The sequence below is a fragment of the Perognathus longimembris genome, chromosome 8, assembly GCF_023159225.1.
Source record: "Perognathus longimembris pacificus isolate PPM17 chromosome 8, ASM2315922v1, whole genome shotgun sequence".
In the NCBI taxonomy this organism is placed as follows: domain Eukaryota; kingdom Metazoa; phylum Chordata; class Mammalia; order Rodentia; family Heteromyidae; genus Perognathus; species Perognathus longimembris.
Window position 1 is genome coordinate 8,084,024 of NC_063168.1, and position 24,123 is coordinate 8,108,146.

The following is a 24,123-nucleotide window of genomic DNA, read 5'->3' on the forward strand; positions in this document are numbered from 1 at the left end:
AGAGAGCAGGGGGACAAGGACCTTGTGCCTCCCAGGAAGGCTGACTCCAAGTCAGGAAACTCAGGCTGCCCTGGGAGCACGCTGCGTGCACCTGGGGAGAAGGGGGAGCCCGTCCTCACCGATGAGAAAGTGGACTCGGTACAAGTCAGATTTCTGCAGCAGGTGCCGTAGCTTCCTCTGTGTCTCCGTGGCTTCACCGCCCTTGCCGCTGCCTGACGGCTTTTGCCGCAGCACCTCTTCCAGGTAGAGGACAGCCAGGTGAGTGTGGTATTCTTCTTTCTGCAGGAAGCAGGGTTCCAACAGACAGCATTTACCAGAAGGATCCCGCAGTCGGGCCACTGTAGAGGGTTGGGCAGAATCTCCACAATGGACAGGACACCCTTGCTAGACTAGACACCTCCCAGAAACCTCCACACAGAGAAGATGAGCTTACAGCCTATGGTGCTATATACAGTTTGGATGTTGAATGACTCCCAGAGGCCTCTGTGCTAAAGGCTTGGTCCCAGGGTAGTGCTCTTGGACAAGGTGGTGGAACCATCAACCGAAGGGGCCCTCGAGGGCAGTCTTTAGGTCTCTGGGGATGTGCCCTTGAAGAAGATTATGCAAACATTACAGTTCCCTCTTCCTTTCCTTTCCTGGCCACGAGCTGAGCAGTTCTGCCTTCACAAGCTGAGTTCTGGCCTCAGCACAGGCCTCAAACCAACAAGGCCAACTGATCACAGACCGCAACCTCTACAACCAAGAGTCAACTGCTGGTCCTTCTAAACTAATTGACTCAATAGAGACAGAAAGCTAACTAATGCATGTATGGATACACAAAAGGGTTACTGTGTGGAAGGGCCAGCCATGAGATTTAGGGGTTCTAAAAGAGGTGCAGCTCCTCACATTTCCTTCGAAAATAACAAAATGGGAAAGAGAAGAGGAATGTAAGTGAAGCGGACATGAGATGAGAGATACGAGGTCTGACCTAGCTAGCCCCTTCGCTCTTTTGCAAAGCCTCCCATTCCCTTACACTATCAACAAGCACTATCAACTGAGCAGTGGGGTGACTAAAACATGACATCATTTCCGGAAAGCAGATAGGCAGGTTCCCTCGCCTACGCTGCTCACACTGTGATTCTGAGGTCTAAGGTCTGAAGAACTCACCTGCAGGTTCCTGTCGATAACAAGGTGTTCCAGATATTTAACCAGAGCTTTAGGGTATTTTTTAAGGCAGCTGATAATATCGTCCGGATTAAAACTGTTCTTCTGCTGGCCATCTAAAGGTCTCTTGGTGAACACTTGGACACCAATCTGAAGGAAGAGCAGCAATTCAGTTAGCAACTACACTTTGGTTACTAGACATTCATGCTTTGGATCAAATTATCATGAAGAAGGTGGCGCTATAATACAGCACACAAGAACAGCACCTGGCACGCCAATCACGCCTAGGCAAGGTGGCTAAACAAGGTGGCTATTGAAACAAACAGCCGGGCCTCGAGCCCTGACAAGGACCACCTTTGGTTCTCTGCATAAATAAAGCAGACAGAAAAGCAGTCTGCACTAAGAAGTCCTCTGTGTTCTTTCAAGATAATTGGAAAATTAAAGAATGCGTTTACTGATAAGGTTTTGACAAACCACAGAGCACTTCGGAGGAATAAGATCAGCCCAAACAGCAACTGTTTCCTCTGAAGCGTAAGTGAAAAAACAGGAAGCACTAGGAACTGACACCTGCAGTGAGCTGTGCTCTGAACCACGGCTGTGTATCTGGTAGATTCTTCATTCAATTTAAGCCTCTGTGCAAGTTTCCCGGCTGCCTTGCCCATGCGGCGAGTGCCCTGTCAAATTCTGCCTTCTAAGGAAATACAAAATAGAGAATGAGATCCTTCTTCGCCTGGTGGGCGCTCAGCTGCGCACCCCCTAATCACACGCACACACGCGTGTGCACGTACACAGACACATCCTAAAACTAAGCAGGAAAAACATGCAACAGCTGCTGCAAGTATGCATTTGGGGTCCTATCGGCCTGATTCCGTGTCTCTACCATCTGAGGTCCTAAGGGACTGTGGCTTAACCTCTCAGAGCCTCAGTTTCCTCAACCATGCCCAGCTCGTGTGTATGTGGGGCGGGGGCTGCTGTGTCCTTCCCCTAGCTCAGGCGACAGGTCCATCCTGTGGGGCACAGCATTCCGTGCCCGGTTTGCTATGATCAGCTCTGCCCGCTGGGAAGGAACTGCCACTTTCAAGACACTGGACAGGGTGCAGGGGCGAGGGGGGCAGGGTGGGTTATGCAGGTGTGATGCGAAACGAGTAGGGGCGGAGTCCCTGACAGTCCAGGTTCCAGTGGCAGCGGAATACAGGGCAGAACATCTCCATCCTGCCTCAGGCAGATGGATGCCAAGCTCTTCTTCCAAGACAAAGACCCCCCTCCCCCCGCCTTCAGAGAGCTCACGTCACCGCTCCCCAAAACCAAGGAAACGTGTTATTTTAAAATGGTGAAAAGAGAAACATCTGTTTTTGCCCTAGTTATCTATAGGGCATCACTAAGGAACCTGACGCTTGGTCCTAACCCTGCTGCCTTTCCCAACAGTCCAAAGCTGTTTCACTGGTCTCACTTCTCAGCCCCAGGGGGTACCTGCCTCCACGCCCAAGCCTTCCACGTGGAAGTGGCAAGAAAATGGAGCAAAGGACAGCAGTCTTCCAGGTGTGGGGAGGCCTGGGACTGCCCCCTGCCAAGGCAATGGCCTGATTCTGCTCCAAAACACAACAGTGGGCAGCCTTGAGTGGGAGGTGGCGAGGAGTGGACTGGAGAGAACTGTGTTTTCAGGAAGAACAGGCAACAGAAGCTGGTGGGATTGCTGGCTTTCCACCACACTGGCCTCTCCAGAAAGAAGTTCCAAGTGGAACCTCTTAGAAGTTCAAGACACCCGGCTTCCTGAGTTGGAGTCACACGACTCAAAGGGAGGCATTTAAAGAGGACTAGAGAAACGTAAGCTTCTTCCAACTAATTCAATGAAGGGTTCTCTGGGTCTGTTTCTAGGAAGCACTGTGAGAAAGAATATACTTATAACAACCAGGTGCAGGTGGCTCATGCCTATAATCCTAGCTACTCAGTGAGATCTGAGGATTATAGTTTGAAGCTAGCCCAAGAAGCAAAGTCCATGAGAGTCTTATCTCCAACTAACCACCCAAAAGCCAGAAATGGAACTGTAGTCTCAAGTGATAAAGTGCTATCCTTGGGCAAAAAAGCTAAGGGATAGTTAGTACCCAGGCCCTGAGTTCAGAGCCCAGTACACATACATACACACATGCACACACACACACACACACACACACACACACACACACACATACAAATGCATTTGTAAAGCACAAACCTCCTCACTTTTCTGCAAGACCCAGTCAGCATAGGTCCATACAAGCTCTTGGTCTAAGCAGAAGGTAAGAAAATCCACAATATATTCATACAGGTCCGAGCGTGTGGAGTCCTGGACATGCCCATTCACGATGTTCACCCACAACTGCAACAAATAATAAAAGAGAAAGAAGGAAAAACCTGCTAACATAAGCTTAGAAGGGCACTATCAGCAAAAGACGACAAAAGAAGCCTGTAAAGAGGGCAGGAAGTACAAACCTGTCCTTCTGACATCAGTACACCAAAACTCTTATGATATGGATCGAGTATCCTTTGATGAAAAGAGATACATGGGACCACAAATGTTTCAGGTTTCAGACTATTTTTAAGATTTTGGAATAGAGGCATGTACATATGAGATTTCTTGCGACTGGGCCCCGAGTCTAAACATAAAATTCACTTACATTTCAAGCATACTTTACACACATAGCTCAGAGGCACAAGTATTTATGCAACAATGTATACAAATATTTATACAGTATTTTATATAATTTGGGGGGCATAAAACAAAATTTTATGGTACAGCCTTTTCTACTTTCAGCATCGTATCAGCTCTCAAAAAGTTTTGGATTTCGGAGCATTTTGGATTTTCAGATTAGAGGTACTTAACCTCTGCTAGTTCTGCAACCCTAAATTCTCCAAACCAAATAACTGAATCTTGCATACTCAGAAAAATGCTGTGCTTTTTTTTTTCCTAATAGAATGTTTCCACATATGGAGATTCATTCCATATAATTTAAAGTTTGCAAATCCTTCTATATAGCTATGCTAATTTTATTACAATGCCTATACCAAGCTAGAATTCTAAAAACACCACATTTTCAAAAATGAAAATGTTATCCATGATACACAAATCTACTCTTGGCCTTGGGGTATGTGTTGATGGGAATCGATTTTCTTTTTACTCTGCTCTGCAATTACATTACTATGATAGTTCCTCAAAGCAACCAAAGACTAAATACGTGTCTGGCTTGGCCAAAGTCATTGGGTTGATGTTACTTGGATTAATGTGGCTGATCTTATTTTCCTTCACAAACTAAAACTCAAAGGAAACTAGTGCACAAGCAATCCAGTGTGGAATGAAGAACAAAGTCCCTTGAGGGTATGAGAAGATGCTTTCTTGAGATCAGTGGAAAGATGTTAAGATACAAGAGGAGAGGCCAGGCTACCAATAAACCACACTGTTTGATAAAGCAGAGCATTCCGCCAGGCTACCCGGAGCACTGGTCCAAGCCCAGCTCCACCACTGAGCAGTGCGTGGCCTTCACCAGCTTCAGCTCTGCCATAGTGATATGCCAATCCAGAGAGTTGCCCACAATGGTTATGATCATTCACTATAAATTTAACTGTTACTGGTTGTCCCGATTTTCTGATAAGGCAGGGATGTCATATGCCTAGTAGCTCAGGAAGAAATCATATTTTGAGGTGGTCTGTGACTGTAATTCTAGCTACTCAGGAGGCGGAGATTGGACAATTACGGTTTGAAGCCAGCCTGGGCAGGAAAGTCCAGGAAAATCCCAAAGTCCTGCTCTAAGCCAGGAGCTGATGGCTCTTATTAGTAATCTTAGCTACTCAGGAGTCTGAGATCTGAGCATCACAGTTCAAAGCCAGCCCAGACAGGAAAGTCCAAGGGACTCTTTTATCTCCAATACTTTCAAAAAGTTTATCGCCAATTAACTAGCAAAAAGCTGGAAGTAGGTGTAGCTCAAGTGATAGAGTACCAGTTTTGAGTTTGTAAAAAAAAAAAAAAAAAGCTAAGTGGCCCTGAGAGCAAGAAGCTCAGACAGTGAGAGGTCCTGAGTACCACCAAACACACACACACACACACACACACACACACACACACACACACCACACGCACACATGCACTATTTTCAAGTTGAAAGACGAGTGGTTCTTAGCAGCTGAAGGGTAGAGGAGAGCTAGGGACAGAGGGAAGCTTCATACGAAGACCCAAATGCAGTTAGAGACAAGAGACGTGTCTTAGTGTTCAATAGCCCAGCTGCATGAACTATAGTATACAACAATACACACACACACACACACACACACACACACACACACACGAGAGCAGTTTATATTTTTCAAAAGACTAAAGAACAAGAATTCGGAGGTTTTTCACACAGAAAACGATAAATGTTTAAGGAGGTGCAGATGCTAATCACCATGATTTTGTCACTACATATGGCATGCATGTACTGAGTTATCACACTGTATCCCAAACGTGTACAATTATGACAAGTCAATGAATTTTTTTTGCAAAAGAGATCTGACTTTTCCAATTCTATCAAGTTTTATCTTGATAAATGTTCTTTTCTCAGAAAAACAAAGAAAACCCTTAGCCAATATTCCTCAAGGAATTCACTGCCTCAAACATTTATTATTTTTGTTCTTTCATAAAAGAGGTTCTAGGGCTGCGAATATGGCCTAGTGGCAAGAGCGCTTGCCTTGTATACATGAAGCCCCGGTGTTGGGGATTATTATGGCCTGGGAAAGACTGCCCTTCCACCAGCCTTGGGACAATAGAAGCCCCTCCCACCTTTTGACCTCTACCCCTTGGGAGGTGAACATGTGTGTGCCACCATGATGGGATTGTCCCGCCCACAAAGGGAAGTTTCGTGATGTCACTTGATGAACGTGACCCCTAGCCTATGACTGACCCTTTGGCCAGCCCCCTTTCTTTCCCGCCATTACTTCTATATAAGTGCCCTTCCATATTAAAGTCTTTGAGACGCTTTTCACCACCGCAGCGTGTCCCTGATGCCTTCCTTTTCGCCTCCGCCCTCGGTAACATGTGGGGGGAACTGGGGGGAGGGGAAGCTTCAGCAACCCATCCTCAACTTAGCGTTTGCCCATGTGAGCACGCCTTTGGCTTTCCGCTGGCGGAGGGCCAGGCTGAGTGCTCTTTCATAGAGTTTGTGGTTACCATTCTCCCCGTGGGGGGAGAAAGGGGGTGTCCAGAACCCCAACACCCCGGGTTCGATTCCTCGGCACCACAGATATAGAAAAGGCCAGAAGTGACATTGTGGCTCCAGTGGCAGAGTGCTAGCCTTGAGCAAAAAGAAGCCCGGAACAGTGCTCAGGGCCTGAGTTCAAGCCCCAGGACTGGCAGGAAAAAAAAAAAAAAGAGGTTCTAGATCAACTTGTGCTTTCTTCCTTCCTTCCTTTCTTCTTCTTTTTTTTTAATAAATCACACTCAGTCCAAAGATACTGATTTTAAAGTGATGCTAAAATACTCAGGACTCACCTGGACGGCCGCAGCATCTTGGTTATTGTAATGGTAGAGTAGTCCAAGTGCGAAGTACCTGGAAGAGAGAGTAAGGTGGTTATTAGCACCTTCCCCTTCCCGCCACAGGGGGAACCCACACCACCCCATCCTCTGCCCCTGGTTCCACCAAACTCAGAGTGCAACAGCCAGCTCCAAACAACAAGAGGAACCCTGCTTATTTTACTTATTTACTAGAAAGTATGCTCTAAGCCAGGTGCCGATGGCTCGTATCTGTAATCCTAGCTACTGAGAAGTCTGAGATCTGAACATCACCGTTCAAAGCCAGCCCAGACAGGAAAGTCCATGAGACTCTGATCTCCAATAAACTTCCAAAAAGTCAGAAGTGAAGCTGTGGCTCAAGTGCTCCAACACTAGACATGAGCAAAACAGGTGAGGGACAGCACCCAGGTTCAGAGTTCAAGCAGATCAACAAACATACACAACAAAAGAACAAAACTGCTCTACTGATCTTCAGATAGGATCTGGTTCTAATCTAAAAAAAAAAAGCCAAAACAGAAAACTCCATTAACAACATGAAAAACAACAATGTAACTGTCCTACAATTTGCTTCAAATATTAGTTGAAATTCCTCTCCCAAACTCAGCTTCTTGTATAGCACAGGATGACATGTGTATGCTACTTCACTTAGATATGATTGAGAAGGCGTTTCTAGAAATTTCCTGCCTGGGTTGGCCTAACACTGAGATCCTTCTGATGTCAGTCACCCAGGGGACCAAGGATTGATGGTGTCAGGCAGTTATTTCAATTTTTTTTTTTTTTTTTTTTTGGCCAGTCCTGGGCTTGGACTCAGGGCCTGAGCACTGTCCCTGGCTTCTTTTTGCTCAAGGCTAGCCCTCTGCCACTTGAGCCACAGTGACACTTCTGGCCATTTTCTGTATATGTGGTGCTGGGGAATTGAACCCCGGGCCTCATGTATACGAGGCAAGCACTCTTGCCACTAGGCCATATCCCCAGCCCCCTATTTCAAATTTTTAATAAAAAAAATCATAGACAAAAATAAAGCAAACCTTATCGCTTACACAGAACTGAGGACTCACCCATGCCCCTCATTTTAAAGAAAAGAAAACTCAGTCCTAAAATGGTTAGGCACTGTTGCCAGCTGCCGCAGACGCAGAAGCTGCCGGCGCTAACCGAGCCAGTCACGGCGGGTTCACTCCCCGTGGACAGGAGGCGGCGGACTAACGTGGGGGCATCACAGAGGCAAAGCTTTAAACCGTGACCTGGTATCAGGGAGACCAGGCAGCTTCCTTTTCACCTATCTATCCAGGTATCTATCTGGTCAATTTGGTGACCACAGACTTCACTGCACTATTTTATTGAACCACGAGGCATCTTTCACAAGTGAATCGTGGGTTGGCAAAAAAGGCAAACATAAAAAATCCCTTTACTTAAAATGAATGGCAGAAATGTCCTCATTTCCTTACACACGTAACTGTAACCCTGCTGTACATCACCTTTACAATAAAGTAAGATTTTTACTGACAGAAGAGTGGGCAGGCTCGATTGAGGGTGGTAAGTAGTATCCCCTGGGAGAGGACGGGCTCACGAGGGGGTGATGGAGGAGCATACATTTTTTTTTTCATGTTTGAAAACAGATCTGTGAAACCTGTTGAAAACGTTTGGGGAAGGGGAGTAGGCCAGAGAAGAAAAAAGAGGCAGTGTGATTGGCACTCTACATGCACGTGTGGAAATGCCACAAAGGAATCTTTGTACAATTTGTATATTGCTAATAAAAAAACCTGTTCATTTAATAATAAAGCACGTGCAGTTTTCACAGTCTTGTACAGGCGCTAGGGGCCCATGCCTGTTACCCTAGCTACTCAGGAGGCTGAGGTGTGAGGAGCATAGTTCAAAGCCAGCGTAGGCAGAAATGTCTGGGTGACTCTCATCTCCAATTAACCGGAAAATAAGGCAGGAGTGGAGCGGTGGCTCAAGTGGTAGAATGCTAGCCTTTAGTGAAGAAGGATAAGGGGAAGCATCCTGGCCCTGAGTTCAAGCCCCAGGACCGGCACAGAAAAGAAGGAGCAGGAGAGCCCTAAGACAGGATGAGAGGGAGGTTTCCTGAGGAGCGCGAGCCGCCTGTTTCTCTGGCCGTCATCATGGGGACCCTTGAGAGAGCAAGTGTCGCTGGCTAAGCCAGCTTCCGGGCAAGTCTCGCCAGTGCAGGGCTCGGCATGGGTGCCAAGGAGATGGGGGCCAGAACCCCTACGTCCGTCCCTCCCCGCGGGGGGCGGGAACCACGCTCACTTTTTGTGCTTTTCCAGCCAGGCAGCACTGTCGGTGAGAAGACAGAAGTTTTCGGTGACCAGGAGATCCAGCAGGCTGTCGTGGTCCGCCTCGGCGTAGAGCTTGAGCAAGGCCGTGTCGATGTCTTCTTTGTAGCCATTGGCCACCTCGGTGCTGCGGACCTCATTGAGGTAGCTCATGAGGAAGCGCTTGCACTTGGCCATCTTCTCCTGGTCGCCCTGGGTGAGCTGGTTCAGGTCTGCGTACTCGTGAAGAGGAGGGTGAGACCGGGTGAATGAAGAGGAGGTGGGCAACAGGAAGGGGTAGAGAGAGATCAGCTCCCGGACATCAAGCTGGCCGCTTCTGCAATTACAGTGTCAAACTAAATGAAGCAAAAAGAGAGAGAGTACACATAGGCACACAAACGACACTGGAGGGCGGTGCCAGGGGCACACGGTCACGGGGTGAATGCAGGGTACATGGTGGAGACGCGGCCTAACTTGCAAGTGCCATGAACAACTACCAAGCCGGAGGAATGGGGAAAGACACGCATACACACAGTGTGGAAGTACACCACCGAGATCCGCAGACCCTGATTAGGCCTGCACTCCCTCAAAGCCATTGAGAGCTGCACAGAGGACAGCGTGGCATTCAAGTGTGAGCAAGTCAGTATCAGGATTCCTTCCAAACCAACGCTCACCTAACATTAACTTATTAACAGACTACTGAACGGCTGTTAGAGAAGGCACTTAGGGGGCTGGGAATATGGCTTAGCGGTAGAGTACTTGCTCTGCACGCATGAAGCCCTGGGTTCGATTCTTCAGCACCACATATACAGAAAAGGCCAGAAGTGGTGCTGTGGCTCAAGTGTCAGAGTGCTAGCCTTGAGCAAAAAAAAGCCAGGGACAGTGCTCAGACCCTGAGCCCAAGCCCAGGACTGGCAGAAAAAAGAAAAAAAAAGTACTTTGTAAGAACCTAACTCAGAATGTTCTCTGTGACAGTCTGAACATGAGACAGAAGTATTCACATGGCCATTTCTGCTGTGACTCCTGAAAGAATTTCAGAGCAGAACATGGGGACAACGCTTTGAAATGGTCTGAGTATAGTGGTGCACCCTGTAATCCCAGTCCCTCAGGAGGCAGAGTGAGGAAGAGCATGGTTCAAGGCTAACTCAAACACACACACACACACACACACACACACACACACACACATACACACACACACACACAACAACAACAACAAACTAGTAACAAGTTGGATGTGGTGGCTCATGCCTATAGTCCTAGCCAACGGGAGGTATAGGTAGGTGATCACCGCCTATAACTAGCCCTGGGGAAAAATTCAAGAGATCCCATCTGAAAAAAAAAAAATAACTAAAGGAAAAGGGCTGAGGGGTGCGGTTCAAGTGGAAGAGCATCTATCTAGAAAGCATAAAGCCTGGAGTTTAAACCCCAGTACCACCAAGAACAATAAGGAAGGGAGGAAGAAGAGAGGGAGGGAGGAAGGCAGAGAGGGAAGGAGAGGAAAGAAAGGGAGGAAGGGTGGGTGGAGCGTCCCTCCCAAGGCACAGGAAGCCACAGTAAGTGACCTCTGTCGCTGGGTCCTTTCCTATCTCCTCTCCTCACTGGTCTTGTCTAGTCTCAGTGGTTAATGGGAGCACTGCCAAGCTGTAGCTCTGTACCTCGGCCAGTTTACACTCATCTGTGGAAAACTCCTGAGGAGACAGAGCAGGGGCTGTGCCAACTCCAGACGCTTGGAGAGAAGAGGAAGACCCTGGGATCATGGCTGCCTGCAAAGCTCGCTACACCTGTCTTCAGTCCATCTGACTTTCATCCTCCACTGAACCAGCTTCTGCCTCTGGCTGCTGCTCCCTCCATTTCCCCCCGCACCCTCACCCTCTCCTGACCTGCAAGGCTTTGTCTGAACTGCAGGATAAACTTCAAAGCGCTCGACACAGCACCGATTCCTTGCCCACTTTCCACTCCCACCCCTCGCAAACGCATCTACATCTAGTGGCCTCACCAAGACTGATGTCACCCCTCAGCTTCGCTCTTCTAGGGCCTTTGCCTAACAGAGTAGTTCTTCACGGGGTTCAAAGGACATCTAGCATATCCGAACATTTTTATGTGACTTGGGATGTGCCACTGATGATGCCAAGTGGGTAGAAATCATCCTACACTGCACCAGAGCCCCCTGCTATCCACCCACACAACAAGAAGCCAGAAGCAAAACTTCAGTAGTACCACGGTCAAGAAACCTGGGTTCTGCTCACCGTGCAAGATCCCACATGAAATGGGTGGAGGGCGTCCCCCGACTCCCATCAGGAGCTGCACGATGCTCCCACTGTGTGACGGGCACAGGCCTCTTTTCCAAACTAGTTCGGCCCCACAAGATCTCAGGTGCGGTCTTGCCCCTGTGCTTCTTGCTCTGCTTACGCCAAGTCCGCTAAGTGAAAGAGGAGCCGAGCCTAACTGCCTACATCGTGAGGCAGCTGCAGTCCCCAGGGGAAGACGTGGCCTGGAGCCCACGACTCGAAGGGTACGTACATTTCCTCCCGGGAGCAAATATGACAAGTGAGCAGCGTGGCTTCTGGTTCAGTGCTGGGAAGAAGCCGGAGGACAAGTCCCGGGGCAACAAGGGAAGGCTCCTGGCTTACCAGGAACCTGGGGCGCAGGAAGAGAACTCAGCTTTGGCCTAGGAGTCTCTCAACCACCCCCATGACCCACCAAGCAGTCAGTGTAAAGATAAGCTTCTGAGAGTGTGGGAAAACAAGGACTCGGTAACCGAGTCAGTGATCAGTCACTGGGGACAGCAGCTCACGCTCAGGTCAGATGTGTAGTGGACGGTGCTCTGGAGACGGCTCTGCTCGAGTCCTTCCCGAGACGCAAGTGAACTATCTGGTACCCTTCCTGGCCAGACGGCTCTACAATGCGCAATCAGCTCTGGTGAAGCAGAGCTCTAGTGAAGACCTGTGAAGACTGCGGTAGCTGGTGTAACTTCCTCTCCAGCAAGGACTGGCTGAGCAAGTTCCTGTCTCGGGGAGCACACGGGGCGAGAAGCAAGGGCAGCAGGAAAAACAAGTGTGGTGGTGAAGGTGCCCATAGACAGGTGAGGAAGGGCAAGCGAGTCAGAATAAATGAGCAAGAGAAAGAGAGTTCACTTGAGAGCCCACAGGGCCACTCCCTACAGGTGCAAGACTAATCAGAAGGCCAGAAGAATCTCCCTGAAACTAACTCAATGTCCTGTGAAAGCAGACCAGGAATATAAGTGTGTGTGTGTGTGTGTGTGTGTGTGTGTGTGTGTCACTGGTGCCCAGCCGGCGTGTAACGTTTGGAGTCGTCATTTCTCTTAGCTTCTGCTCAACTTCTTGTAACAATCTCTGGAGAGGACGCCTTAGACTCCTCCCTTCACACCACCACATTCAGTCTTTCGCATCACGTTGTCCTGGCTCAGCAGCCTGGACCCTTGGCAGCCTAGCCGGGGCTCGCCTCAGCCGACCTCTTCGGGACTGGGGATTGTCGGGTACATGAAGGGCAGATCCGAGGAGCAGCCAGGGCAGTGTGGGCTGTGGTGAACCCCACCATCCCTCCCCGCAGCTCCATCTCACCATCTAACTGACCACGTGTCCCACCATCACATCACAAGGGAAATGGCACCGGAGTGGCAGTCCCGCTACCAACACCCCAAATTACCTGAAGAGCTCTTTAGCTTCCAGGAACTGAAGCTGTGCAAACTGTATAAAGCCCGCCTGCTGAAGAATCCTTCTGTACATTACCTGCAAGGAAAGACACGCTTGATCTCTAAGACATCTTCAAACCATCACCAAGGGGAACATGGGGGTCCTCACCCACAAGTCAAGCTACCTGGTAATTACGACGGGGATATATGGTGATGTTATGATTTTTAAACAGAAGTATATGCAATTATACACAGTCATTCTCCGGCATTAAATTAGAGGGATTGGCTTCCAGACCCCTACAGACAGCAACGTGCAAGGACACCTATGTAAAACACACTGCCTCCACACACTCCTACACACCTACCAGCTGCTGTCAATCATCTCCCCACGACACCCAGCACCTAACACGATGGAAACGCTCTGCAACTAACTGTTACACTGTATCATTTGGGGAATAATGATAAGAAAATTATCAGCACACATGTCATTTTCATTTATTTTTGCAATACGACCAATGGAACCAAGGCCTTCACACACTAAACAATCTCCGAGCCACATCTCCAGTCCCCCACAATTTATTTTTTTTTCTGAGTATCACTTATCTGCAGTTGATTGGATTCATAGCTCTGAAAGCCACAGCTGAGGAGAGGCTGATTGTATTTTGTGTGCGCGCGTGCACGTGCACACCCTGCCCACCCCCATCTTCACCGATTTTTTTTTTCCTAAGTCCCCTGTGCATAGCCTTCTCCTCTGCCCTCCTCCTGGTTAACCCGCAGGGTCTCCGTGGTTGCTTCTACCTCTGGCCGCTCAGGTGAGTACCACGGCTCCAGGGGTCTGGTTTCTCGGTGCTGTCCATCCCCCCTAGCCTTCTGCAATGGACTCTTCACAGGAGCACTTCTCAGACCATCCCTCAGACACACGGCTGGGCCCACATGAACACTGAATACAGATCTACAGACTTTCCCAGCCCAGGCCGGGAGGTGCCATACTTCAGGATGTCCTGGCTCCTGGTGATGTCCGGGCTGTGCACATGGCTGCCTATCTGACCCACTAAGACCCTGTCATCCTCGACCACAGGAGCCCTGTTCCTAGCACCCAGCAATAGTGAAACACACCTCAGAAACTCGGCTTGTGGTGCCAATGCAACCCCTTCCATCTCAGTGCCAAGCTGCCGTTTCTGAACTAGTTGTACCCATGCCTGTTCTGAAACAGCTTCTGCACGTAGCTCTTTGCTCTGTTCCCTTTTCTCTCTGGCACCACCCTTCGAGCTCTTGCCACCGCTCAGCTGAATACCTGTGTCTCCACAGCATTCGCAGACGGGGAGTCCTCCCCTGGATTGGCCACACCTTCCCTGAATGTGTTGTGCATCTCCAGCCTGCGTGTCATTAGCCAAGCCTTCCTTGACCCTTACCCAGGGTCACGGGTCTGTAGGACCGACTGCCTGGTTTGCTACTAGGGAACCCCACGCCCTCATTGTAAAGACAAAAGTTCTGCTCAGAGATGTTGAAACTACAGTAATGGTTAAGTTGTGTTTTGCTGTTGCTGGGTGTTACCTGTGGGTGAATGTTTGAATCGTATCCAAACCACAACACAGAGATTCTCAACTTTCCCACCCACAGAGAACGTGTCAATTTACATTCTTACAAGTGACATATAAGAACTCATTTTCCCCATACACTATGCAATCTCATACATCAAACTCTTGCTCTCTCATTATCTGAGGAATAAAAAAAAATGGGTCAATTTTTAATGTGCACATGAATCAGCATTCTTTCATGTCTATCAGACAAACAATTTCATTCTCTCTATTTTTCTGTTGGTCTACTCATCTTTCGCTTTGGTATTCTAAGAAGTTCTTCACATCCTAGAGAAATTTGCCTTCTTTCTCGGCCAAAATTACAAACACTTTTGCCTTTGGACTTCTTCACAATAGGTTACCTTTGACAATAAGGATAAAGCCCTCATGAACAGGATGAGTATCCTTCTAAGAGTCACTTCTTGTTTTTGTTTCTTGTTTCCAGTCCTAGGGCTTGAATTCAGGGTCTGAGCACTATCCCTGGCTTCTTTTTGCTCAAGGCTAACACTCTGCCATTTGAGCCACTGCACCACTTCTGGCCTTTTCTATATAGATAGATAGATACATAGATAGGTAGATAGATAGATAGATACATAGATAGGTAGATAGATAGATAGATAGATAGATAGATATAGATATATATAGATATCTAGATAGATAGATCGATCTATATATCTATATATATAGAATATGGTGCTGAGGATTTGAACCCAGGGCTTCATGTATATGAGGCAAGCACTCTTGCCACTAGGCCATATTCCAGCCCCTAAGAGTCACTTCTAAAAGTCACCAGAAACCAAGCCCACTGGCCCTTCGTTTGGATTTCCAGCCTCCAGAATGGTCGGAAGTGAATGCTTGCTGTTTAACTGGCCCCCAGTCTCTGAGATTTTGCTACAGCAACTTGAACTAAGTCAGAAGAAGAAATATAAGTGGCCGATAGCTACATGAAGAAATATTCAACATGCCATAAAGGAAATGCAAACCAAAACCACAATAAAACTCCATTTCACCCCAGTCAGAATGGCAATCAACAAGAAAAGAAACTACTAATGCTGGAGAAGATGTAGGGAAAAGGGACCTTCATTCACTGTTCATGAGAATTTAACACTCATGCAACTACTATGGAAACCAGGATGGAGGGCTCCTCAGAAAACTACAAATAGACCTACTTGTGACCAAGGCATACAACTATTGGACATAAACCCACAGAGGTGTGAGATGAAGATATAAGAAATACACCTGCATACTTAGGTTTCTTGCAGCACTATTCACAATTGGCAAACGATGGAATTAGCTAAGGTACCCAATACAAATGAGTAAAATAGGTATAACACACAAACACAGAAATAAAAAAAAAAGTAAAATCATGTCATTTTCAGGAAAATGGATGCTACTGGAGAACATCCTACTAAGTTAAGAAAAAGCTAAAAAAAAAAAGAAGCCAAACAAGATACCCTGTTTTTACTCACACGTGGAGACCTAAACACATATATACTCATAGACACAAACATAGATGTAGATATATGCACTTGTACACATAACTATACATAAATAAACACAGAATGGAAGTTCAACTAAGGAACTACTTAGGAGTAAAAAGGGAAAAAAAGAAAAAGGATGAATAATTTTTTGTAATAAATTGCAAGTATATAGGAAAACAGTCCACAGATCCTCAATTAAAGCTGCTATCAATAGGGGGTGGGGGGAACTGAAAGAAAAACTGGCTGTGTTGGGGGTAGGTACTATCAGGAGGAAGTTGGATTAATGAGATGAAATGGTTAAAATAGATTGCCTGTATGTATGAAAATAAAGAGGAAGTAGAGCTGTGGCTCAAATGGTAGACTGCTAGCCTTCAGCAAAAACACCCAGGGACACCCAGGCCCAAGTCACAGGACTAGCATACAAAAATAAATAAACAATGAAAACTAAATAAATTGAAACTGTATTAGGAGGGGTAGAAGGGCAAGGGAGAATGATAGGGGGAATAAAATGGAATAGACTACATTGTATACATGTGTGGAAATGTCACAATGAAATTTACCTTTTGTATAGTAATAAACAAGAAGCGGTACTTTTTTTTTTTTTAAGGGTTGTTCTTGTTGCCAGTCTTGGGCCTTGGACTCAGGGCCTGAGCACTGTCCCTGGCTTCGTTTTGCTCAAGGCTAGCACTCTACCACTTGAGCCACAGCGCCACTTCTGGCCTTTTCTGTATATGTGGTGCTGAGGAATCGAACCCAGGGTTTCATGTATGTGAGGCAAGCACTCCACCACTAGGCCACATTCCTGACCAAGTTTTTTAAATTTTTTGTTCTCTTCCTACAGGAAAGACAGTAATTAGTTGACAACATTATTGTCCATAGCTAAAAGGGAGAGGCAACTCAAATGCCCATCACAGGTGAACTGGATAAGCAAAATACGGTACTGTATCCATAGAGTGGAATATCGTTCTTTGGAAAAGAGATTGTGACATATATGACAACATGGATGGACCCTGAAGACATCATGTCACATCAGAAGCCAGCCACACAAGGACAAGCATGCCAAAAGCCCACATACCTGGCAAGGCATCCTGACAAATCTGAAAACAAGAGCCAGTAGGGACAAGCCACCGTGAGCAGAAGGGCCTGGGAGGAGCCCCAGGCTGTGGGCAGGGGAGCAGAGAGGGGCAGAGGGCTGAGGTGGAGAAAGGCGTAGTCCCCAAACCCTCCCAGAAACCGCTAGGAAGCTGGCAATGGTATCAGGACAGCAGTGGAGGGTGGAGGAGAACTGCCAGGCTCCATCCACACAGCCAACGCACGCCACACGACAGTGCAACACAGAAGAAATCCCACACCAAACAGAACAAGGCCCAACTCTGGGCAGCCACGTTGCTACCAGGAAATTCAGATTATTATTATCATTTACTACAGTGTTTTATAACCGTGCACTGTAGAAAGCTTCTCAAAGGTGGGCGCGTCATGAATTTTATACGTAGCCAAAAGGGTCTTCCTGGTGAAGACTTGTACAGAAAGACGCCGAGGTCCCAGAGGATTGGGGATTTTGAAGCCAGCCTGGACAGAAAAGTCTACGAGATGCCATCTCCAATTCAAATGCCAGACAGAGGCCTAACTCAAGTGCTGAGCAAGCGAGCTCAGTGAGGGCGAAGGCCTGAGCTCAAACCCTGGTCCTGGTAAAAATAAAAACAAAAATGAGGAAAGCGGTACTGGTTAGTACTAAATTCTTCTGAGGAGAAAAAACCCAAGTTTCCCAGTGGCACAGAATGCCTGCCACAGGGCAGGGCAGCTGCTGCGGCGTCACCTCCTGACAGGGTCAGGCACACATCCCTAAGAGAACACAAGGCCGGAGAAGCCAGTGAACCAGGCTAGAAATCACAGCAGGATACGAACTTCCCACAGGCACCAACGGGCCTGAGGAGCGGGAATCAAAGAACCTGGGTGTGTTTACAGCACAACCTTTGCACAGTAGCACGCACGCAGGACGTGCTGCAGACACCCACGCAGAGATAGATCGATCCCACGGCAGTGCCATGCGGGACGCACGCGGGAGAAAGGTCACCCCGCGGCCGCACACAGGGTGAGCGGCAGCAGCAAGAGGAGGACGTCAGAACAGCTCAGGGAACCAGGAGAAGGTTCGGAACTCCTGCAGAACAACAGAAGTGAGCCCAGAGGCTGACCCAGAGAGACACGGGAGGAAGTGTCAGGTGTAAGGATAGAGGAAAACAGGGAGAAGACAGCAAACAGTGAGATGGAAAGAGAAACAGCACAGAGCTAGCAGAAGGGAGAGGAAAGGGGCTCTTTGCTTCATCAAGTAGCGTCGGTGTATCTACTATTGGCAAAAAGCATAGAGGAGGACAAAGCAAAACTCAAATAGAATGCTAAAAGCCTCTATATAAGAAAATGTTAGCCTTAGAGTGCAATGCGCATGGCATATGTGTGTGTGTGTGTGTGTGTGTGTGTGTGTGTGTGTGTGTGTGTGTGTGTGTAAAATGAAGGGTGGGTGTTGACCCCCACACATCATGGCCCTTGAGGGACCTACATGGTGACAGGGCACTGAACAGAACACAGCCCCTCTTTACAAAAGAACAGGAGCCAGACGCAAACGGCGCAGGAGATCTGACTCTGACCCTGTGTCTACCGCCCAGGCAGGGGGAGGCTACCCAAAGTGGAAGTGAACCTACATAAGTGCCCTGCACAGAATCAGGCCCGGCACTGACTGTGGCTTTCTTTTTGCTTCTGCTGCCCCCTGCTGGATGCTCAGATCAGTCAGTGAAGAGCAAAGAGGTAAACTTCATCAGTGCAGACAAATAGATAAGATACCTTCTGTCTAACCCTAGCCAACAACTGACACACCTTGTTTTCCTCAGTGTCAAAACCTGCCCTTTCCTTTGTGCTGCAACTGAGGCCCAAACACATCATTCTGTCCAATGTTATTCCAAGAACTATGTAAAAATTCTGACTTTATTCATCTGTGAGAACTTTTAATGACCAAGTAGTAAGTCACATGAAGTACATGCTCACACATCAAGATTAAATTAGTCTCAAAGAGTAACCTAAATGTGCCAATATCTGATGTGGTAGCAATTTCTACAAAGGTTGATGCTAACACATCAACTCCACTTTTTTGGGGGTGGGGGTAGGAGGGTCATTGGTCTTGGAGCTTGAACTCAGGGATAACACCCAGACCCTTGAGCTTTTTGCTTCACCACTTTGAGCCACAGCACCACTTCTGGTTTTCTGGTGGTTAATTGGAGATAGTCTCATGAACTTTCCTGCCTGGAATGGCTTTGAACCACGATGCTCAGATCTCAGCCTCCTGAGTAGCTAAGATTACAGGTGTGAGCCACTGGTGCCAAGCTTACCAACTACATTTTAAAGATAAAGTTTCTTAAATGCATTAAAAGTTTTCTCCTAGGGCTGGTATGTGCAGTGGCTCCTGTCTGTAATCCTAGCTACCCAGTAGGGGGAGATTAGAAGGATCATGTTTCAAGGCCATCCCAAGCAAAAAGTTAGTAAGACCCTATTTCAACCAACAAGTTGGCCTAGGAGATGCACATCTGTAACACCAGAGAAACAGGAGGCCATAGGCAGGAAGGTTTGGGTCTGAGATCAGCCCGGGGAGAAATGCAAGATATGACTTCAAAAATAACTAAAAGCCAAAGAGGGCTGGAAGCTTGGCTAATACAATAGAGCACCACCTTAGCATGTACAATGTATTGATTTCAAATCCCTAAACAAAAAATACTTCCCCACACTGAGCATGATGCTACATGCCTGCAATCCTAGCACCCAGAAGACTAAGGATTCCTAAGGCAATCAATCAGCGAGGTTCCTGAAATCTAAGGACTTTATCAATGTGATGGGCAAAGGACTTCCTACAAAGGACAGGTCAAAATTTTAATCCAACCCTGTCCCGACAAATACAAATTCCAAAATCAAAGGCCAATTGACCCAACTTCCTTCATTCTTCCATTTATAAGAACTACATCAGTGATTATTCTCAGAAGAATGTTGATTACAAAGACATTCAGCCTAACCAGGACCAGAATCAGATCCAAAGTTGAAACCTGACCTCTCCACTATTGCTGTGTAACCCCAGTTGAGCTATTTAGGGGCTCTGCAACCTGTTTCCTTACCTATAAACCACAGATGTTTTCAAAGAAAGAAATCAGGAACACAGAAAGCCATGTACAGGCTGTCGAGTCTGATGTCGAGTATGCGACTTAAATCCAGATGTTTTTTAACTGGCATGCTTTCTTGGAACTGGTTAATTACAAACCTGAAATTTTTCTTTTGGAATGTTCCTCCGGGCTCCTTTCGCTAAAACCAAAGCCTCCTCCACTCTGTGGCTTGCTAGTAGATCCTGTATTTGTTTTTCCAGAGGCAATGGGACCAGGATATAAACTCCTTTACTTGTGGCAACAATCACTCTTCCTGGGAAGAAATTTAATATTATTGGAAAGAAAAAAAAAAGCACTGCTTACAAGAACACATCTAGCCTTTCTCAGTCCGAATCATTATCTGCCTTGCTTACCAATTTCTCCAGTTTGACCAGCAGAATTTCTGCAGAAACTGTAAGTTAATCCCTCCTTTTCTCTTGCAAACTTGTCAGGAAAAGAAAAACTCTTAGAATTACAATGCCAAAGAATAACATCTGCTCCTTAGCATTTTTAAAGTAAATACTAGTAAATTTAAACTCCGTGTAGGAGATATGCAATACAGAGTCCACACAAGTTTCAGAGCAAGCCTCATACAAAATTTATTAGAAATTCTTTTCCTTTCCTTCCAAGTTAGCGTACCTACATTAAGATTGATTTCAGTAGTCTGAACGATGAAGTATTTCCTGCCCTCCTTCCCCCACCTCTATTTACTTTCTCATTTCTCTACCATCCTGCCAGGTCACGTGGCTCATGGCCAAAATGGTCGTCTTTGTAGCTGTCAGAGCCTCAGGTGACCTGTGGAAGGGTAGGACTACAATGCCAAGATTAACTCCGGCTACTGAGCTTTCAAATTAATTTTGGCCCCTTTTCAAGAAACGTCCAGCTAATAAGCACTAACTGCTCACAGGAAGCAAGCAAGCTCATCAGGGTTTCCTCTCTGTTTCTCGGCATCCCAATGAGAGTGATCTTCCTCCTGGGCTCATCAGGCCTTCCCTCCCCTGCTTGGGGCCACTGATCTGGAAGCCTCCCTCTGCTCACACACAGCGTGGGAGGGAGGGTTACCACGGCCCACTCTACTCCCACAACCCTGAGCCCATTGGTACCGCTCAGTCTCCACAGCACCCCACCATGGCTCTACGCCCTCAGGTGTGGACAGGCATCAGGCCTAAGGGGAAGATGCTCTTGTTCTTAGGAGACAGGTGCTCAGGTATATCAGGTCCTAAGAGCCTGCACTTTCCACCATTGAATGCAGGTGGAGGGAGCACGGTGGCTCATGTTCATGCTCCTTCCGCAGGGAAAGTGAAGCTGGCGTGTATCCGAGAAGGTGTCATTCTCGGACTTCCCTCTCACACACCACGCCCTGCGGCGCTGCTCTGCTGCTGGGGGCCCGGAAGCCCACATGCGTGCGTGCTTGTTCACACGCACCCTCCACCCGGAGGATCTTCACCTCACGCTGCTTGCCTGACTCTTACACATCCGCAAGATTGGCTCAAATGCCACCTCCCTCAGGAAGCCCTTCCGGGAAGTGCTCCAGGAAGTGCTTCCTCCTCTGCTCTCCTAGGGGCCTTATTCCTTGTCTGTGGAGATCTACGCTGTTGTAACAGCGCACTAAGGGCCAGTCTCCCTGTAGCCCTCCAGCTGCTGCAGCTGCTGAGACACAGACACGGAAGCGTCGTTCGTGGGTGCATCGTCCCTGCTCAGCATGAAGCCATTCCAGATGGGTCCTTAACCTCACTGACTGCATTAGCATCAGGAAAGCTTTGCCATATAGCTTTCACGAGCATCTCTATGTCAACAAGTACCTTCAAAGTCCTGCAGGATATGGCCCTCCTTAAAGGGCAAGGTCTGTTTCTGCTGCTGATCCAACATGCTGTGGACTGTGATGAACTCGGCGTCGAGGGCAATGACGTACGGGAAGCAGACGGCTGCCCCGACCACGTTCTCCGACCAGTGCACTGGGGCCCGCTGCGAGATCCCAGCCACGGTGGCAAACATGCCTGAAAAATCAGGACAGAGGCGTTAGCGCGTCCCCGAATACCGAAGCTCCCCCACTTCCTGAGTGCCAAAGACCTTCTTCCCCCACTCGTATGTCAAGAAAGTCAATAAAGCCAGGCGCCTGTTGCTCATGCCTGTAATTCTAGCTACTCAAGAGGCTAAGATGGGAGGCACGTGGTTCAAAGTCATCCCAGGCGGGAAAGTCTGTGAGACTCTTATCTCCAGTTAACCACCAAAACATCAGAAGTGGATGTGTGGCTCATGTGGTAGAGCTCTAGCCTTGAGTAAAAAAGCTAAAGGACAGTGCCAAGGCCCTGAGTTTAAAACCTCAGTTCCAGCACACAGAGAAAGAGAGACAAAGGGGAAAAAAGGAGGAAAAAGGAAGGGAGGGAGGGAGGAAAGGAAGGGAGGGAAAGAAAGGAAGGACAGAAAGAGGAAGGGAGAAAGGAGAGGAAGGAAGGAAGGAGGGAGGGAGGGAGGGAGGGAGGGAGGGAGGGAGGGAGGGAGGGAGGGAGGAAGGGAGGGAGGAAGGAAGGAAGGAAGGAAGGAAGGAAGGAAGGAAGGAAGGAAGGAAGGAAGGAAGGGAGGGAGGGAGGGACACTCAAGTGCAAAGAACCTTATTGGACTTTTACAAAGAGAACTACCTTACCTAGAACGCCAGTTATCTGCTTCTAAAAATGAGGTTCAAAATGTTTGCTCCTTGCTAACCTGCGTTGAAGCACACATCCTCTTGGGGAAACAGCCACTTTTCAACGGTGCGTGACATTTCTGTAGGAGTTCAGCTGGCTCGCCTGGGCCCCAGCTCCTCCTCCCTTCCATGTCCTCACACACATTCACTGGGAACCTACTATGTGCTCACTCCACTGAGCGTTCTTCCGGGAGCTGGCTGTACTCTGAGCTGGTTATATTCCTTTACTATCTCCAGTTAACCAGCAAAAAGCTTGCCTGGAGGCATGGTTCAAGAGGTAGAAAGCCAGGTGAGTGACGCCCTGAGGTTAACTCTGACTATAGGGGGAAAAAAAACCCAGCAACTTAAAAAACCCGGAAATGTTAGATTATGTTATATAAAACTTTTAAAAGCAGCTCTGGGCCAGGCACCACTGGCTCACACCGTAATTGTAGCTACATAGACTGCAATCTGAGAATTGCAGTTCGAAGCCAGACTGGGCAGGAATGACCATGGAGACTCTCATCTCCAATGAAACACCAAAAAAGGCCGGAAGTAGAACTGTGGCTTCAGTGCTTGAGAAGTAGCCTTGAAAAAAAAGAAGAAAAGCCCAGGGACAGCACCCAGGCTCCTGAATTCAAGCCCCAGTACTGGCATGTACACATACGTATGCGTGGCACGTGGGCACATGCACACACGTATGTGTATACACACACACACACACTCAGCCAAAGCAAAGCTAACATTTAGTTAAGAAAGAGGGAGATATAAATATTGACATTTCTGTTTATAAGCTTTATTTAAAAATGAAAGATAAGCCCACAAAATAAAGGCCATGAGTGAGAGAAGGAGAAAGCAGGTAAAGGGCAGAACATATACTAGTCTTCTTTTGAGTAGGCCTTGCTATGTCTACCTACTTTAGAACTGTGTTTTATATAACTAAAACATAAAACAAAACTCAGGCAATTTCCTAAAATCTGAAGGTAAAGTGGCGGGAATCAATGTGACTTCACATCCAGTTGTTGGCAAAACCACACAGGAGGGAATGAGTCCCAGTGACGGGAAACACAGCAGTTCTGACTGCTAAATGTCCTAAGGACAAAAGGCAGCAGCACCAATCGAGGCTTTTCCCGGTAATTGCATTGTGGGGACAGCGGGCTGGCACAGCAGCTCTGCTCCACGCGCCGTGGGGTTGATCAAAGCAGTGCTCACAGGGCAGGACTTGGGACGTGGGAGTTTCGATGTGTGTGGCTGAAAGGAGACACCAGGATGTAGAGGGGTCCTCCTCACGTGGTGTTAGAATGGAGTCAGCTTCAAAGTGTGCACTTCCCGGCACTGACTTCCAAAATGCCTAGGAACCACGGACTACCAGCACCTCAGCGCCCAGGCTGTTAACAGCGCGCTGCTGCGAGGAGTGACAGGAACTAGACCTAGGACTTCAAGTACATGAAAAGAGTAGCACACACCAGAAAGCCAAGGAACTATAGGACTTCTAGACAGTCAAAGGGCTTAGGAATTTACCTGGATGAGGCAACGGGCACCGATGGAAACAGCACACCTCTGGCACTTAACAGTTCCCAATGAGGCTATTCAACAGGCAGTTGTAGAAGGCAGAAGGGATCGCCTCACGCTGCCTTTT

At 47.8% G+C, this 24,123-nt stretch overlaps 1 protein-coding gene across 2 annotated transcripts in view; it reads right to left on the bottom strand.

Moving 5' to 3' along the window:
• The window catches only part of Tgfbrap1 (transforming growth factor beta receptor associated protein 1), a 53,849-nt gene that overhangs the window by 6,738 nt on the left and 22,988 nt on the right, over window positions 1-24,123 (bottom strand). For both annotated transcript variants that reach the window (XM_048352474.1, XM_048352473.1), the window contains exons 3-10: window positions 21,625-21,819; window positions 19,942-20,096; window positions 12,604-12,686; window positions 8,930-9,271; window positions 6,641-6,698; window positions 3,356-3,499; window positions 1,147-1,293; window positions 120-279 (exon numbers count right to left, since the gene is read on the bottom strand). In XM_048352474.1, coding sequence (XP_048208431.1) covers window positions 120-279; window positions 1,147-1,293; window positions 3,356-3,499; window positions 6,641-6,698; window positions 8,930-9,271; window positions 12,604-12,686; window positions 19,942-20,096; window positions 21,625-21,819 — 1,284 coding nt within the window. The remainder of the gene's footprint in view (window positions 1-119; window positions 280-1,146; window positions 1,294-3,355; window positions 3,500-6,640; window positions 6,699-8,929; window positions 9,272-12,603; window positions 12,687-19,941; window positions 20,097-21,624; window positions 21,820-24,123) is intronic.